The 14,158-nt window shown below is 29.7% G+C and overlaps 4 protein-coding genes across 10 annotated transcripts in view; 1 reads left to right on the forward strand and 3 right to left on the reverse strand.

Annotated features, from left to right (window-relative positions):
* Window positions 1–2,913, reverse strand: part of LOC145944892 (putative G-protein coupled receptor No18) — a 53,907-nt gene extending 50,994 nt beyond the window's left edge. For 3 of the 7 annotated variants that reach the window (XR_014426764.1, XM_083053561.1, XM_083053580.1), the window contains exons 1-6: window positions 2,755–2,913; window positions 2,380–2,659; window positions 2,017–2,303; window positions 1,766–1,927; window positions 1,526–1,691; window positions 338–1,429 (exon numbers count right to left, since the gene is read on the reverse strand). Coding sequence is in view for 6 of the 7 variants with exons in the window: in XM_083053561.1 (XP_082909687.1) it covers window positions 338–1,429; window positions 1,526–1,691; window positions 1,766–1,927; window positions 2,017–2,303; window positions 2,380–2,659; window positions 2,755–2,912 (2,145 nt within the window). In the remaining variant the exon portion in view is untranslated. The other 4 variants (XM_083053592.1, XM_083053552.1, XM_083053571.1 and 1 more) reach the window with 4 other exon arrangements.
* Window positions 2,914–3,024: 111 nt separating this feature from the next.
* LOC145944939 (charged multivesicular body protein 7) lies at window positions 3,025–5,259 on the forward strand. The gene is made up of 5 exons (XM_083053650.1): window positions 3,025–3,158; window positions 3,243–3,713; window positions 3,998–4,775; window positions 4,867–5,056; window positions 5,121–5,259. The coding sequence occupies exons 2-5, from the start codon at window positions 3,403–3,405 to the stop codon at window positions 5,207–5,209; spliced, it is 1,368 nt and encodes a 455-aa protein (XP_082909776.1). The 5' UTR covers window positions 3,025–3,158; window positions 3,243–3,402; the 3' UTR covers window positions 5,210–5,259.
* LOC145944922 (modular serine protease-like) lies at window positions 5,053–11,401 on the reverse strand. Its single transcript, XM_083053628.1, has 8 exons — window positions 10,948–11,401; window positions 9,876–9,915; window positions 9,375–9,776; window positions 8,138–8,577; window positions 7,737–7,958; window positions 6,743–7,038; window positions 6,325–6,655; window positions 5,053–6,021 (listed from the first exon to the last, which is right to left on the reverse strand). The coding sequence occupies exons 1-8, from the start codon at window positions 10,991–10,993 to the stop codon at window positions 5,780–5,782; spliced, it is 2,019 nt and encodes a 672-aa protein (XP_082909754.1). The 5' UTR covers window positions 10,994–11,401; the 3' UTR covers window positions 5,053–5,779.
* A 134-nt stretch (window positions 11,402–11,535) lies between these two features.
* Window positions 11,536–14,076, reverse strand: Pus1 (Pseudouridine synthase 1). The gene is made up of 7 exons (XM_083053659.1): window positions 13,932–14,076; window positions 13,715–13,851; window positions 13,070–13,453; window positions 12,467–12,803; window positions 12,131–12,389; window positions 11,797–11,942; window positions 11,536–11,698 (listed from the first exon to the last, which is right to left on the reverse strand). Exons 2-7 carry the CDS (start codon window positions 13,779–13,781, stop codon window positions 11,593–11,595), a joined length of 1,299 nt encoding a protein of 432 aa, XP_082909785.1. The 5' UTR covers window positions 13,782–13,851; window positions 13,932–14,076; the 3' UTR covers window positions 11,536–11,592.
* Window positions 14,077–14,158: the final 82 nt, after the last annotated feature.

Consider the following 14,158-nt stretch of genomic DNA (forward strand, 5'->3'; position numbering starts at 1 on the left):
ATTCTAAAAAATATAATGATATAACATATTTAAAAGTTGACCTAAGAATAATGTATAATATTATATGACCATATATGTAACTGTCATGTATTGTAATAAGTTGATTTTTATTGTGCATTTTATATATTATTTAAAAACCTGATAATGGACAAATATATTAAAAGACTATTTTCATATATTGCAGAACTTTCTATATTACACTTGATAAGTACAACTTTCTAAAAACGAAGTACTTTATAATAATATAATATCACGTGTCTAAATGTGTATTTCCATTATCGGTTTCGTCCATAATATTTTCGAAAGCAAAACTAGAATTTTCTATTTGATTGCATACCTGTAAAAACTTCTTGCTTTCTTCTTTCTGTATTCTTTGATTAATTGGAACATACAATTCACTGATATCGCCAAACTCATCATCAGGATCATCCAATTTCTGTTTTTCATCCTCGGCACAAACATATTTTTCCTTGAATGTCAAAGATGTATTTTCGTCAATTTCGTATTCTGGACAATTTTCTGTATTTTCTTGGTTAGTAGATTCCATAGATTGCCAGTTTCTTACACTTAATTGAAAGGTTCGTTTGTTACATATATTGTCTATTATGTTCGTCATATTTAAATCATTATCTTCATTATCTTCATTTTCGCTCGTGAAATCATCGGGAGAAAGTTCATTAAATATCCTATCAATCGTATTATTCAATTTTGAATCTATCTTGTCCATCTCCAGAACTCTTTTAAATTGTGGCCCACGTTTTATTTGTTTTATGTCCACCGCAACATTTTCAGACACATTCTTCATTTTTAATTTATTTACTTTACTCAAAGTATTTTCCTGTTTTGATCTTTTCGGTGTTATTGCCATGTTCTCAAAGGACTCTTCTAACGACATACAACAATTTTTAGATATAAAATCTTCAATCTTTCTATTATTTTTGCTTTCTAATGTTTTCTTTTTTGCTTTCTTTTGTCTTGATTTTGCAATATCTGTTAGTCCAGTATCATTTTCTTCTGTAGTTGTTGTAACCTTCTTTTTGCGAGAGTCTACAATTCGTTTCTTCGTTTTTACATTTCTAGTACTTTCAAATGCTTCAACTAATTCTGGATAACATTTTAAAACCAAGTTTTGTGGTTCAATACTTGTTAGTAAACTGTCTACATCATTATCATTCGACTCTATTTGCTCTTTGTACTCTTCTAACATTTCTAGCGCACTATGTTCCTTCTTCCAAATAATTTCATAACTGGCTATAGATCTGATATTACGTATCTTTTTTATTTGATCAGGAATAAATAAGTTTGATATAGACAAACGTTCATCGAGTGTAAAATCTGGCAGATGTAAAAGTTGCCATCTTGTAGTTAGTGTGAATATTTTTTCAAATGCATATTGTGGTTCCCAACATAGATTTTTCTCCATAAAATCCTAAAAAGATTATATATATTTAATTAATATAATAATATATTTAACAAAGAGACTATTTTGTAATATATTCTAATATATATATAACAATGTATTTACAATAAATTGATTGACTTGAGGTTGCTTCCATTCTATATCCAATTTAGTTGGAATCAAATCTTTTTTAATAAGAAATTCTTCTATTAACTCCTGATTAGGGAAATTTTCATCATGAAGTGCCTTTTTCCTCAATGATATTTCATTTAACATCAGTGCTCTCTTTTCTCTACGTACATTACAAGTATAATTAATTATTAAGTATAATATGCATCTCAAAGATATATGTAATGCACTAATTACCTGAAGTTATCATTACACTTTCCAACAGTACCACAATCAGCACAACCTGATTTTTTATGTTTTTGTAGTTTTCCTTGATGACCACATGCTGTACATAAATCAGAATTTAATAAATTTGACTCAATTCTATCTAAACTTGTATCAGTTCTCCAATTTTGAATTCTGAAAAGAGGAAATAATTTAGTTACAATAAATAAATTTGATAAATTTGATAAATATATAATCTTTTTTAATGCATCTAATATTCAAACCTTTGTAAAACATTTTTATCATCTACAGTCTTGAAGAATTTTAAAGCAGCCTCTTTTCCAACACCATTCACTCCCTCGTTATAGTCACAGCCGCACAATAAAGCCAATGCTATCATTTTATTTCGTCCTATGTTCAATGTTTTTTCTATCTTTTCCATATTGTAAACATCTACAGACCCAGCTGTAGCTCCACGATTTCCTTGAGTACTTGTACAAAAGTTTCTGTATACTACTTTTGCGCCATATAAAAAGCAATCACTGTCTTGACTTATACATCCGTCTACAAGCTAAAAACATATGTCTTCTTTACAACTAAAGTATAATCAGTAATTTGTTTATCAAAGAAAATTAAGTTATAAATACCCCATCCTCATTTAAATATGCACACATAGCTTCTGCTTCACCATGACTCTGTACACAAGCAATACCCATGAATTTTAACAGCTCTCTACATTCATTTAAAACTCGATTAAACCGTGTCCTCCCTCCTTTCTTAGCAGCTTTCTTTCTTTCTTGAAATCCATTACGAATATCATTCCTTCGTGCAATAGTTTTATGTTTCAGAGTGGGAGCCTTTCCTTCCAATACAAATACTGGAAATATTCCTTGCGTTAGGAGGAACACCGTACGAAAGTATAGATTCCTGCGATACAATTTGGAATCAATAAATGACATCTCATCAATGTAACATAAATGTGCATTCGAACTGTATCTAAGAAATTATACGAATAAATTTACCTGAGATACATCCTTGGTTGTACCGCATTGTCAACGATCGTTTGACTGTCAACGATCCATCCGCTTAAATCAATCGCAATGGTTTTTCCCTGTAACTCATACAGCGGTTTTCTCTCGCATAAAGGCGATAAAATATTCCATAAATCCTTCACACCCATTTTGCATCACGTATATTTTGAATCGAATCTGTCAACGTACGACTCCAAAATGAAAATTTACAACATCGCCATCTCTTGTAGCTAATGTAGTGATTACGTTACAATTTTACTTGCAGTGGATAAAAATGTGGTTACATTTTTCAGTCGCATGAAGCAAAAGTCAAAGGTTAGGCTATCTAATTATAAAATAAACAACTTTATTATTATGACAATTCAGCAGTTTCTCATAACGGAGCAACGTTTGAAGTAATTTGCAAACATTTTATCAAAATGTATAACATTTTATCAATATTTTTTAGCTATAATAGTGTGTATTTTTTTTATTTGTAGCACAAATCTCGCCATTTACGATCAGTTGAACCAAAATGGGAAGGAAGCTGAGTAAAAATTTGCATATGCGAAAATAGAACACTTTCATTTTAGTCGAGCAATATCTTTATAACCTAATTTGAGAAGCAGACTATAAGAGATTTTATATCATTGATTTCACATGAACGAAATCAACATTGACAATAAGATGGTCAATAAAAACACCAGTGGCAGTCCTCCGCTACCAGCAGATAAACTACCAGAATGTTGGAATCAAGAAGAGAGAATGAATGCATTATTCTCACCGTTTCGCAGTAAATCAGCCAATCCGCAAGATTGGATTTCTAAATACAAATTCTGGCATAATTTGATATACGAATGGCTGGAACATACTATGCAATGCAGTTTTTCTATCATTGATTTAAATGAAGTTTTTAAAAGAAGAGGTTGTACACCTCTTTGTCTGGTTACTGTAATTGAAGAACTTCTCAGGTATTATGATTAAATATAATATACAGCAAATTGATAAGATATTTTTACTTTAGTTATTGTTAGTCGATATGATTTGATTGACTAATCATTAATCAGCTATTAGTCAATAAATATCTTTATTATAATAAAAATAATTATTTGTGTATATATATATGTTTTTTGTCCATATTATCTTTAATAGATATATTATTTAATTTAATGCACTCTTTAATGTTGTCACATCTTAATATACATATATATATTTTTTTAAATTTATCTTAATATATATTTTAAAAATTTTTCAGAAATAATGAAATAATGCAAGAGACTGCTTTTTTACAAGAACCATGCGAAACATGGACAGCATGGTCAATTGATCTATTTGTAAAAAAACCAATTAGCTGGTCTTTCTCCAAAGTAAAGAATTATATAGTAGGCCAGAATGCAAATAACACAGAAGTGAGATACATACACTTGCGTATTGTTCGTGAATTGGGTGATATTATTCTTTCCATTGCTGACATTAAAAAGGACAATGTTTTATTCCCGATCTCTGAAATAGTGAAATATTGCGAGAACAAAACTAAGAAACAGATTTCAGAGAATACAGTGAGATTAGTGTTGGAATGGTTAAGGCGTAGAAAAAAGGTTGCTTTCAGAACAAATTTTAACTCAAATAATGACTTGCTTGTTAAAATTTCTACACAAACAATAAATGAAATTACGGAAGTAGAAGAAGGCACATATAAATTGATAAAGCAAGAAAATGAGCTGATCAAAGAGATAGAACTTATGGAGCAACAGAAACTTAACATTATCAATGAAGCAAAATCATATTTGGCGAAAGAATTACGTCAGATGGCAAAAACATGCTTAAGAAGAAAAGTGGAATTGGAAAAGACAATAGAGAAGCGTGCACAAGCTCTTGCAAATCTACGCACTCTAATCAGCAATATTGAAAATGCACATTCTAATTCCGCTGTATTGTCTGCTTACAAGACTGGATCTGATGTATTGAAGAAAATTGGACAAAATGGTTTAACGGAATATGATGTTAGAGATGTTATGGATGACATTAATGAGGTAAACAATTATTATTCATTATTTAGTAAGTGATTGTGTAATAAGAGAAATACTTTATTATCTATTTTAATGTCTATTATTTGTTGACTAGATTTTAGAAGAGAAAAAAGAAATAGACTCAGTTTTATCTGAGACATATCTCACAGACTCGGATGCCGAGTTGGAAAAAGAATTAGCAGAACTATTGGATAAAGACAATGTAGATGTTCCTAACACAGTTTCTGAATCAAATCCAGAAATTAAAAAATTGGAGCAACGCTTGAAAGATTTGAGCATGGAAGGTAAACATTGTAGATTTTATTATCATATTTCATATAAATTAATAGGGTAATATTTATAATATAGGTTTAGTTTCACCTGGCAAGAATATAGCTGTACTACCAACTGTACCATCCCATAAGGAAAAGGCATTAAAGGAATCTCAATATTTCTAAGATGCAATAATAAAGCATATCTTTGCATAAAACTTCATAGAACTTGCCTCTTTTAAATATTTTATTGCATCCACGAAAAATAATTTAAAATACATGTATATTATGTATAAAGGAAACAAAAGAGAAAAAAGATTTTGAATATTTTCATTAAAATGATTTTGTGACTTAATAAATTTGAAGTTAAAATTAAAAATATAGCAACTGAATTTATATGTATTTCTGTATATCTTTTACATACATTATCTTTTACTCACAATATTTATATTGTAAAATAATAAGATTATTAAAATTGATAAATTTATGATGAAAGAATAAATACTATTAAATTTATTTCAATATTTATTATTGAAATTAATTTCAATGTTTATTATGTACATAAAAGAAACTATTTTTTAAGTTTTTGTTTTATCTGATAAAATTGCAATTTTATACGATCACACACAGTCTCATGTAATTATCAATAGTATGCATTTATACTTGGCATAAAATTAATGTTCTTTAAATTTAATGATCGTGCTCAATAATCTCAATAGTTCCATTTATAAATTTGGAAAAGTAAGTATATAATATTCAAGTCTTAATTGTGCACAATGTATATGCCTGATTATGTTCTAATTTAGCAATTACATTTTGTATCCAATCAGTGTGACTGGATATTTGTGTATATAAGGAATATAAATTATTGTTACAACGAGAACTTCCGCCATGTGATATCGAACCAAGGGAAATACTAACAATACCTCTGAGATACCACAAACCATTGGTTTTAAAAACTAATCCACCGCCACTGTCGCCGTCACAAACGGAAGAACCTGAAATATACTGTTTATGATGCTTATGACTAGAAAGTTATCCTATTTATTTTTGCGTCTTTACAAGATAATCATTCTTATAGGTTGAAAAATGTACTTTCCTTCTTGTTGTCTATAATTAAAACACTTAAATAATTTATATATATATATATATATATATATATATATATATATGTATATATATACAATATATATACATATATATATACAATATATATATATAATCAATATATTCTTAATCAGTTTTGTAACAAAATGTAGTTCATTGACTAATATATTATATATTTATTCTTGATCACTAACCATTTGTGTAGCCTGCGCAAAACTTATCAGTAGTCAGATATTCTTGCGTATTGGCCTCTTGGCTTGCAGACTTGCATTGATTGAATGGAATGTATGGTACTCTCAAAGACTGTAAGACTGCACTGGAATCACCGAACGCGGTTCTACCAAACCCTGCCACCTTTCCCTCTGCGCCTACTTCCAGTACAGTTTTGTCGCTGAGAAGATCTATGCATACAGGAACTAACGTAGCCGACAATACAAACGGTTGGACGAGTTCTAATATCGCAATATCCCTGATATAATTTCCTAAACGTCCTAGATAATTACATATTATGTAAATATGTTTGACCTGCAAGAAGAAGGAATATATAGACAATTAATATGCGCAAATTGACATTATTGTGTCAGATTAGTTGTTACATATGAACTTGCAAACCTGATTCTTTTTAACGACGAGTGGATCATGATAGGGTGATTCGTAATCACGGAAGATGTTTCCTGTTGCTATGTAAATCTTCCTGGGATCAGTCACTCGCCTAGTGTTTTCCTCATATATACAATGTGCTGCTGTTATCAAGAGATTTTCTTGGACGATAGATGCTCCACAGAAAAATTCCTTTGGCTTATCTTGTACATCGAGATACAGTGAGGCGTGCCATGGAAATTCCGTGATATTAGGTGTAACACCGCCAAAAACGAGCGGTGTAACATTGGCAGGCGGTACACCGCATACTATAACAAATATTTTTTTATTGGAAAAATCGTTCTAGCATGATAAGACAAATGAGCGCATTAAGCATTTATAATTATGCTAAAGGAGATAATTCACAGTAACTATAATTCTATTGCATATCATTGTGATTGCATGAAATCTTGCAATTAATAGGATGGGAAAGAGATTGGAATTAATATTGTATTTGTAAGTTTTAAATAAATTTATTAAATATACTTTGTGCTTAACTTAGTATAATTTTATGCATATATATAAATTTGTGCATCTTACTAGAAAAATAGAACATATTTTAATACTTCATTAAAGCTTTGGTTCATTAGGAAACAATTTCAAACTATTTATAACTTAAATACAAATTATAGTACACAGGAAGACAATAATGTGAATTATCTCAACGAGAATGATGACATAATAATAATGTAATTATGCTAACTATAAAAATAAAATTATTTAAAAATTATTTATAATCTATCATTTTTCTCATAATTTTAAGACCATGTCCATGGCTTTTCTGTTGCTAAATCAGTGCTTTGCGTTGGTACCCTAATATCTATATTCGGATAATTTGGATCATTAACATTCGTATATATAATGACTCTATCGTCCAAAATTTCAATAAACGTTGCATTATTTCTATCTAAAGTAGTATTTAACAAAAGTTTAGTATTGTTAAGATAAATATTTATTGTGAGCGGACCTGGAACACATCGTATAGGTTCTGGTTCCCATTGACCATTCATATTACATCTCACAACATCTCTTTGTCTTGAAAGTAGACTGCTTTCACGTCGATAACTGTCTCGGCAGGACAATTTCGCCCTTGTTCTAGGTACAACGGCAGAATCACAAGGCACCCAATCACCGTCGTATGTACACTCAGCATTAGTTGATGCTGTATTCAAAGCTTTGCAGCGTATTTCTATCAGAAAATATTTTTAAACATTTAATTAACGCATAATCACATATGTAAGATGTTTGTTACATTAAAATATTTTAGCACTGTGAATGTCATATTTCTAAAAATACTTATTTTCTTCTGTATATATTTTCTCGAATATTTATATATAATCTACAATTATATAATTATCAATATCATACCTGTACAAGTTGGTATATTAAGCCATTTTCCTTCAAAACTGCAGCTTACATCGGTAGAGCCTTTTATCTTATATCCTGGATTACAAGAGTAAACTAAATGAGATCCTAGTCCTAGATTCATTCCTTCTGGAATGTCACAATCCAACAACAGTTCTGTATTTGAGCATTGCGATCGATGCAACTTCCAGTGACCGTTTTGCGGTTGTGGTGGAGTTTTACAAGTTTTTGTGCCAGATGTCACAGAAGAAGTCTCTACTGGTGAATAATCCGTTGTTGTTGTCGTTCCTGGTCGCACCGGCGGTAAGGGCGACGGCCATCCACTTCCGCCACATAATCTTGGATCCTCATCCGATCCATCGGCGCAATTGATTATTCCGTTGCATCGTAGATCACCATCGATGCAAGCTCCATAAGCACAACGGAAAACTGTCGGTGCACAACTGTAAAGAAATTATCGATTGTAAAACATCTACGGCTACGGGATGTCTACTCAAATCTTGTAAAAAAAATTCCGTGAGAGTTCCCTGATCTTCCAGGTATTTTCGTTCAAAATTCTAATTAAATAAGAAAATTTGTATATAGATGCAGCTTTTTAAAATAAATTTCTTTATTGTATGCGCTTTCTAATGCCTTTCCTATTTTTCTAGCATTTAATATTGATTCATTAATTGTGAAATTAATTTAGGCAATAATAAAGTTTGATATAACACTATATCTAAACGTTAAAAATATATGCAAAAATATAAAACAAATAATTTATTATAAATATTTTAAGGAATACTAATTTGTTTACATTAATTATTTATTAAATAAATAAGGAATACTAATTTATTTAAATATTACCTATTAAAAAATTGAACAATTTTCTATGAAACACTTACACAAGATCTTGATACTAAAAAGATCATCAAATAAAAAATCACATAAAATTTTAATAAAAATTTAACTATTGCAAAGATATGTTAGACATGTTTCTTAAGTGCTAAATAAAAGTAAAATTATCAAAGGACACACAATTTATTTAAAAATTCCCTGAATTCTAATCAAATTCCACGAGAATAATTCCCTGATTTTTCAAGATTGAACGAAATTCCCTGAGAATATCAGGTTTTCAAGGGTTTTCTCAAGAATATATACCCTGAATCTATTTTTCAATATATGGCCAATTGAAATTATATTTAAAAAGACAACATTAGCCATAAAAAAATAAGAAAAAAAAACAGAACTGTTCTCTTACGTCAATGATCCGCATCTCGCGAATGTCTCGTCGGAACCATCTGTACAATCGCGAGTCCCATCACACACATCGATACTGTAAATGCATTGTCCGTTATCGCACGTAAACTGAGTCGCTCCGCATTGTGCAGGTCTTGCTGTCTGATTATTATTTCCACTCGTTCTCGAACATTGGGGTTGCGTCTCGTCACTATTGTCGACGCAATCCTGGATGCCGTTGCAGATGCCGTCCCCGTTTATACACGCGCCGTATTTACATCGAAAAGCATAATCGGGGCACAGAATCTCCGGTTTCATACATTCGGCCTGTGTCTCGTCGGACGAATCCTTACAGTTCGCTTTACCATCGCACAACAATTCGCCGGCTATGCATTCTCCGTTGCGACATCGAAATCTCTCTAGCCTGTTTGAAAAATAAACGCAAATATTTATTACATATAATATTTAATTGAACATATGTCGAAATTACTTTTTTTTATTATTATATAACACATAAACTCACCCGCAGTCACCAGTTTGTGCATATCCGGAATCAATACAAGCTATGAGAAATTCAGAAAACAATTTTATTAGATTATAAAAGTCCGACGTCTTTTACACTGCTTACTACATGCATTGCGTAATATAAATTGCGCATGTATGAATTAAAGTTATATTTTACACAATTATTTTAATTATTACTAGAATTTTCCCAATAATATGCATATGGAAGATAATCCTGTTTAATGACCATAAGTCTTTTTTGTGACGAAATCAATCAATTATAATAACTATGGCTAACAATAAGGAAAATTTTAATAAACATAGCATAGAGACATGTGTTTGATAAAGATACACGCGTCACATAAATCGCGTGTATCTTCACTTATTATCTATCAATATATGTAAACATATAGAGATTCTTCGGGGGGTTCAAGGACACCAAACCGGTTTTTGAAACTGACTGAAATTACGATGATGCTTGCAAATCTCTTGAATTAAGATGTAGCAGACATTTAATTATCATGAAAGAAAGTTTAGCATGATTTTATATAAAAATTTAGCAAATGCAAAATAAATAGGAATAAAGAAATTCTTTTATTATCTTTTATTCACAAAAAATTATTTAATCAATTAATTTATCGATTAATTAAAATTAAAATATAATTTTGATTAAAAACGATATAATCTTGTAAATTATACAAGCGAATTAAATTAAACAATTTTGAAATATAATATTTAACATTTTCCTAAAACAGATTATCGTTATTTATTAATTAAGTACAATTTCATTACTATGGAATGCTTGGAATCAGAGTTCACTAATGAATATGAGATAATATCAATCAACATCAGTGAGAAAAACAACGATTTTTATGCAATCTCACATTATTATTCAGAACCATTCTATCAGTAATAGTGCTCCAAAAGATTTTCTCGCAAATCTAATTTTAATATAATTAAATTTTTCTATATTTTATATTGCTATTATATAACTAATAAATAAAAAATTTCGAGAAAAGCTAAAAATAACTTCTTTAAAACATTGCAGTTTTACAGTTCTGTAATATTTTCGTAATATGATTTTTACTCACCATAAACAATCGTTAGTAGCGCAGAAATCTGGTTAACAATCCGCATAATAAAGCACTGGCGTGGCGAAAGATCGACAACTGCTCTATCCGCGCCTTCTTATACCTCGACGCTCGATCATTTACTGCGATCATCTGCTGGATATATCTACTACTTATAAGACTGGGATCACTTGGGGATAACCCACCGAAGCAAAACGTGTGCGTCATCTCTCTGTGTGTGCGTATGCACACGGAGATACGGGGATGTACGGAGAAAGTACGTGTGTTAATACATACATGCTTGGCTAAACTGGAAACTTGTGTAAAAGATAAATAAACAAATTGACAAAAAATACAAAAAATGATGGCGCATGTGCGTACATTCTCAATTCAGTTCAAAGAACTTTTACAAAAGAGATAGTACATATCTATATCAGAATATGAATTGAAGAATCATCGCTGTTTTTGGATAGAATTATTTGGAAATCACAGAAAAAAATTATATAATTATATACTTATTATATTAATTATACAAATTATACTTACAAGAAATTATAGTCTTGAATAAAAATTAATCGAAACTTCTCACGTGATAAATAAAAATGTTCGTTTCTTCTTGAATATTTTAATGTATTTGGTACAGAGACAAAGTTATGTATTTTACATTTACATACTATTGTCCACAGTTTCTTGTTTCTCATCATCTTCCACAAAAAGCTCTTCTTTATTACTAAATGAATAGAAAGGAAGATTTGCTATCCATTTTAATGTCCTATATAGGTTGATTAAGGTAAATAGCAGAAAATTTTGATAGTGTAAAAATAAAATAAAAATTTATTACATAATAGTATTATTCATTTAAAAGGATACGTTTGTTCTAAAATCTCGGTATCCACCATATATTTCAAAATATATTCCTTCTGAAAGTTTTCTACTTCTTCTTCACACTCTTTCCAGTCCAATGTTTCATGAAGACCATCTGCACCATATCTCTTACCATAATAATCATAATGTACCTGTCCATGTATGTTTATTTCTTGAATAATTTATTTTAGAAAATTTAATGTTAATTACAACAGATAAGTTATTATTAAAGACTGATTAAAAAAAATTTCTTGATATTACAATATAATTGCAAATAATATAAATAATATAAATTTTACATCTTATATAAACAAAATATTGCACTATCAAAACTTCTTACATGACATAGACATAATCCTAAGCTGGGTGCAATCGGTATCTCCATCTTATCCATTGTCTTAAATGCTTCGTTAATTGTTTCTTCGGGTACAATATTCCTTGCAACTGCGACTGCAACTGCGACTATTTTTCGAATTTGATGTAACATGAAACTTTGTCCTTTAATTTCTAATATCGCAAATTCCATACCATCCGAAATAAACGTTTCCACACAGTGAAATTTAATTATGTAACGTTTTGCTCGTGGATCTAATGGTTTTCTGAATAAAACAGAATGTGTGCTTTAATTTTGAATAGTAAAGACAAATATATTCCTTCGAATCTCAGCACTACTTACACTTTGGATGTAAAATTATGAAAATTATGTGTGCCTTCCATAAGCTTCATAATTGAATTCAATCTATTTAAAGATTCTGGAGATAATCTATAATCAACATATGGCTTTCCAGCAATAGTTGACAACTGTTCGATTCTCTCATCTTCATTGACTTCTTCTCCAACTTTTAATAGTGTTGGATCCTCCAATGCAAATGCAAAAGTAGGAATAATGTATCTATAGGTACGTGCATCACACTGATTTTTGCTATTAAAACCTTTTGTTACTCGCTTTATACCAAATACTCTGATTACATCAGGTAGAAACTTATTTATTACTGTCTTATCAGACTTTTCCGCTACAAAAAATATTTAATACTTAATAATGTAATATAGATTTAATATTTTAAATAAAAAAATGTTTTAACTGATTTTAAATTTGATAAAATAGTCCTGAATTTTATTAAGAATAATTACTTAATAATAAATATTATTGTAAGGCTATTAAATTATATAAAAATATAAAAACATGAATTAAATCAACATGAATTAAAATGATTTAATTTAATAAAAATGTTCAAAAAATCTATAAATATTAGATTAATATTATTAAAATATATCTTACGCAGCTTCAGTGAAACAATTTGTCTAATTGCCGATACTCCTTTGTCCGTACGTGCAGCTCTTTGAAAATTGATTAAACGTACATTCTCAAAATGCTCCGTAGTTATTAAATCTGCCTTCAATAAGGCAGTAAGCAAATCTTGCTCAATAGTTTTCATAGCAGGATTTCTTTGCATGCCATAATAATCCTTACCAAGATAACCTAATAAAATAGCATGATTTTTTCTCTTAATCTTTTGCACTGTCTCTGCTTCTGTCTTTTGTATTTTGGCTTCAGTTTCATTGCCATCGTCGAACAAAGATCTTTTCTCTCCATGTATGGTATTTATATCAGGCTGAGCTATGCGGTCCATTGTGATCGACATAGTTCTACGACAAGTGTTTTCTAAACAGAAATATTTATACGAGTATTATATAATATTAAAATTAATCTTAAAGAGTATGGTTAAAATAAAAAAATGTAATATAACTCAGACATTTCTTATTAATTTCAAGTTTTATATATTGCATGTATTTTGTGTACTTTTTTTTTATAAGAATTGTTATAACTTATAACTTATAAGAATCATTTTATATAAACCAAATTGGTTATATATTTTGTATATATGTGTTTATATATGTGTTTTATTTAATATATTTTATATACCTAATTGAATCTTCAACAAGCGAATTGTAGAATGATTGAAGAGGCAATGTTTTGTCTTGCGCAACATTAGCAATCTCTTTTCTTTTAATTTAGTGTATTCTATATTAAAATAATTCAAACTTCCTTCTCCCTAATTCCTTAATTAATTGAAATTTACGTCATTTATAATGCCACTTTTTTTAGAAAAAGAATGCGTAATAAATATTTAAAAACGCACAATATTATTACTAATATAACACGAGATTTTATTCAATTTGTTTCCTAACCTAGGCTGCGTTCGGAAACGTCACCCGAGTGCATTCCCTCTCTTTCTATATCACTGAGAGAGTAGTGATATAGAAAGAGAGGGAATGCACTCGGGTGACGTTTCCGAACGCAGCCCTAAACTCCTCGTAACACAGCGCTTCACTTTTGAAAATTCGAATTATTTAGCTACATAGCTGT

This window comes from Prenolepis imparis, unplaced genomic scaffold (genome assembly GCF_030444845.1).
Source record: "Prenolepis imparis isolate NDT839.2.m4 unplaced genomic scaffold, iyPreImpa1.0 SCAF_1, whole genome shotgun sequence".
In the NCBI taxonomy this organism is placed as follows: Eukaryota; Metazoa; Arthropoda; class Insecta; order Hymenoptera; family Formicidae; genus Prenolepis; species Prenolepis imparis.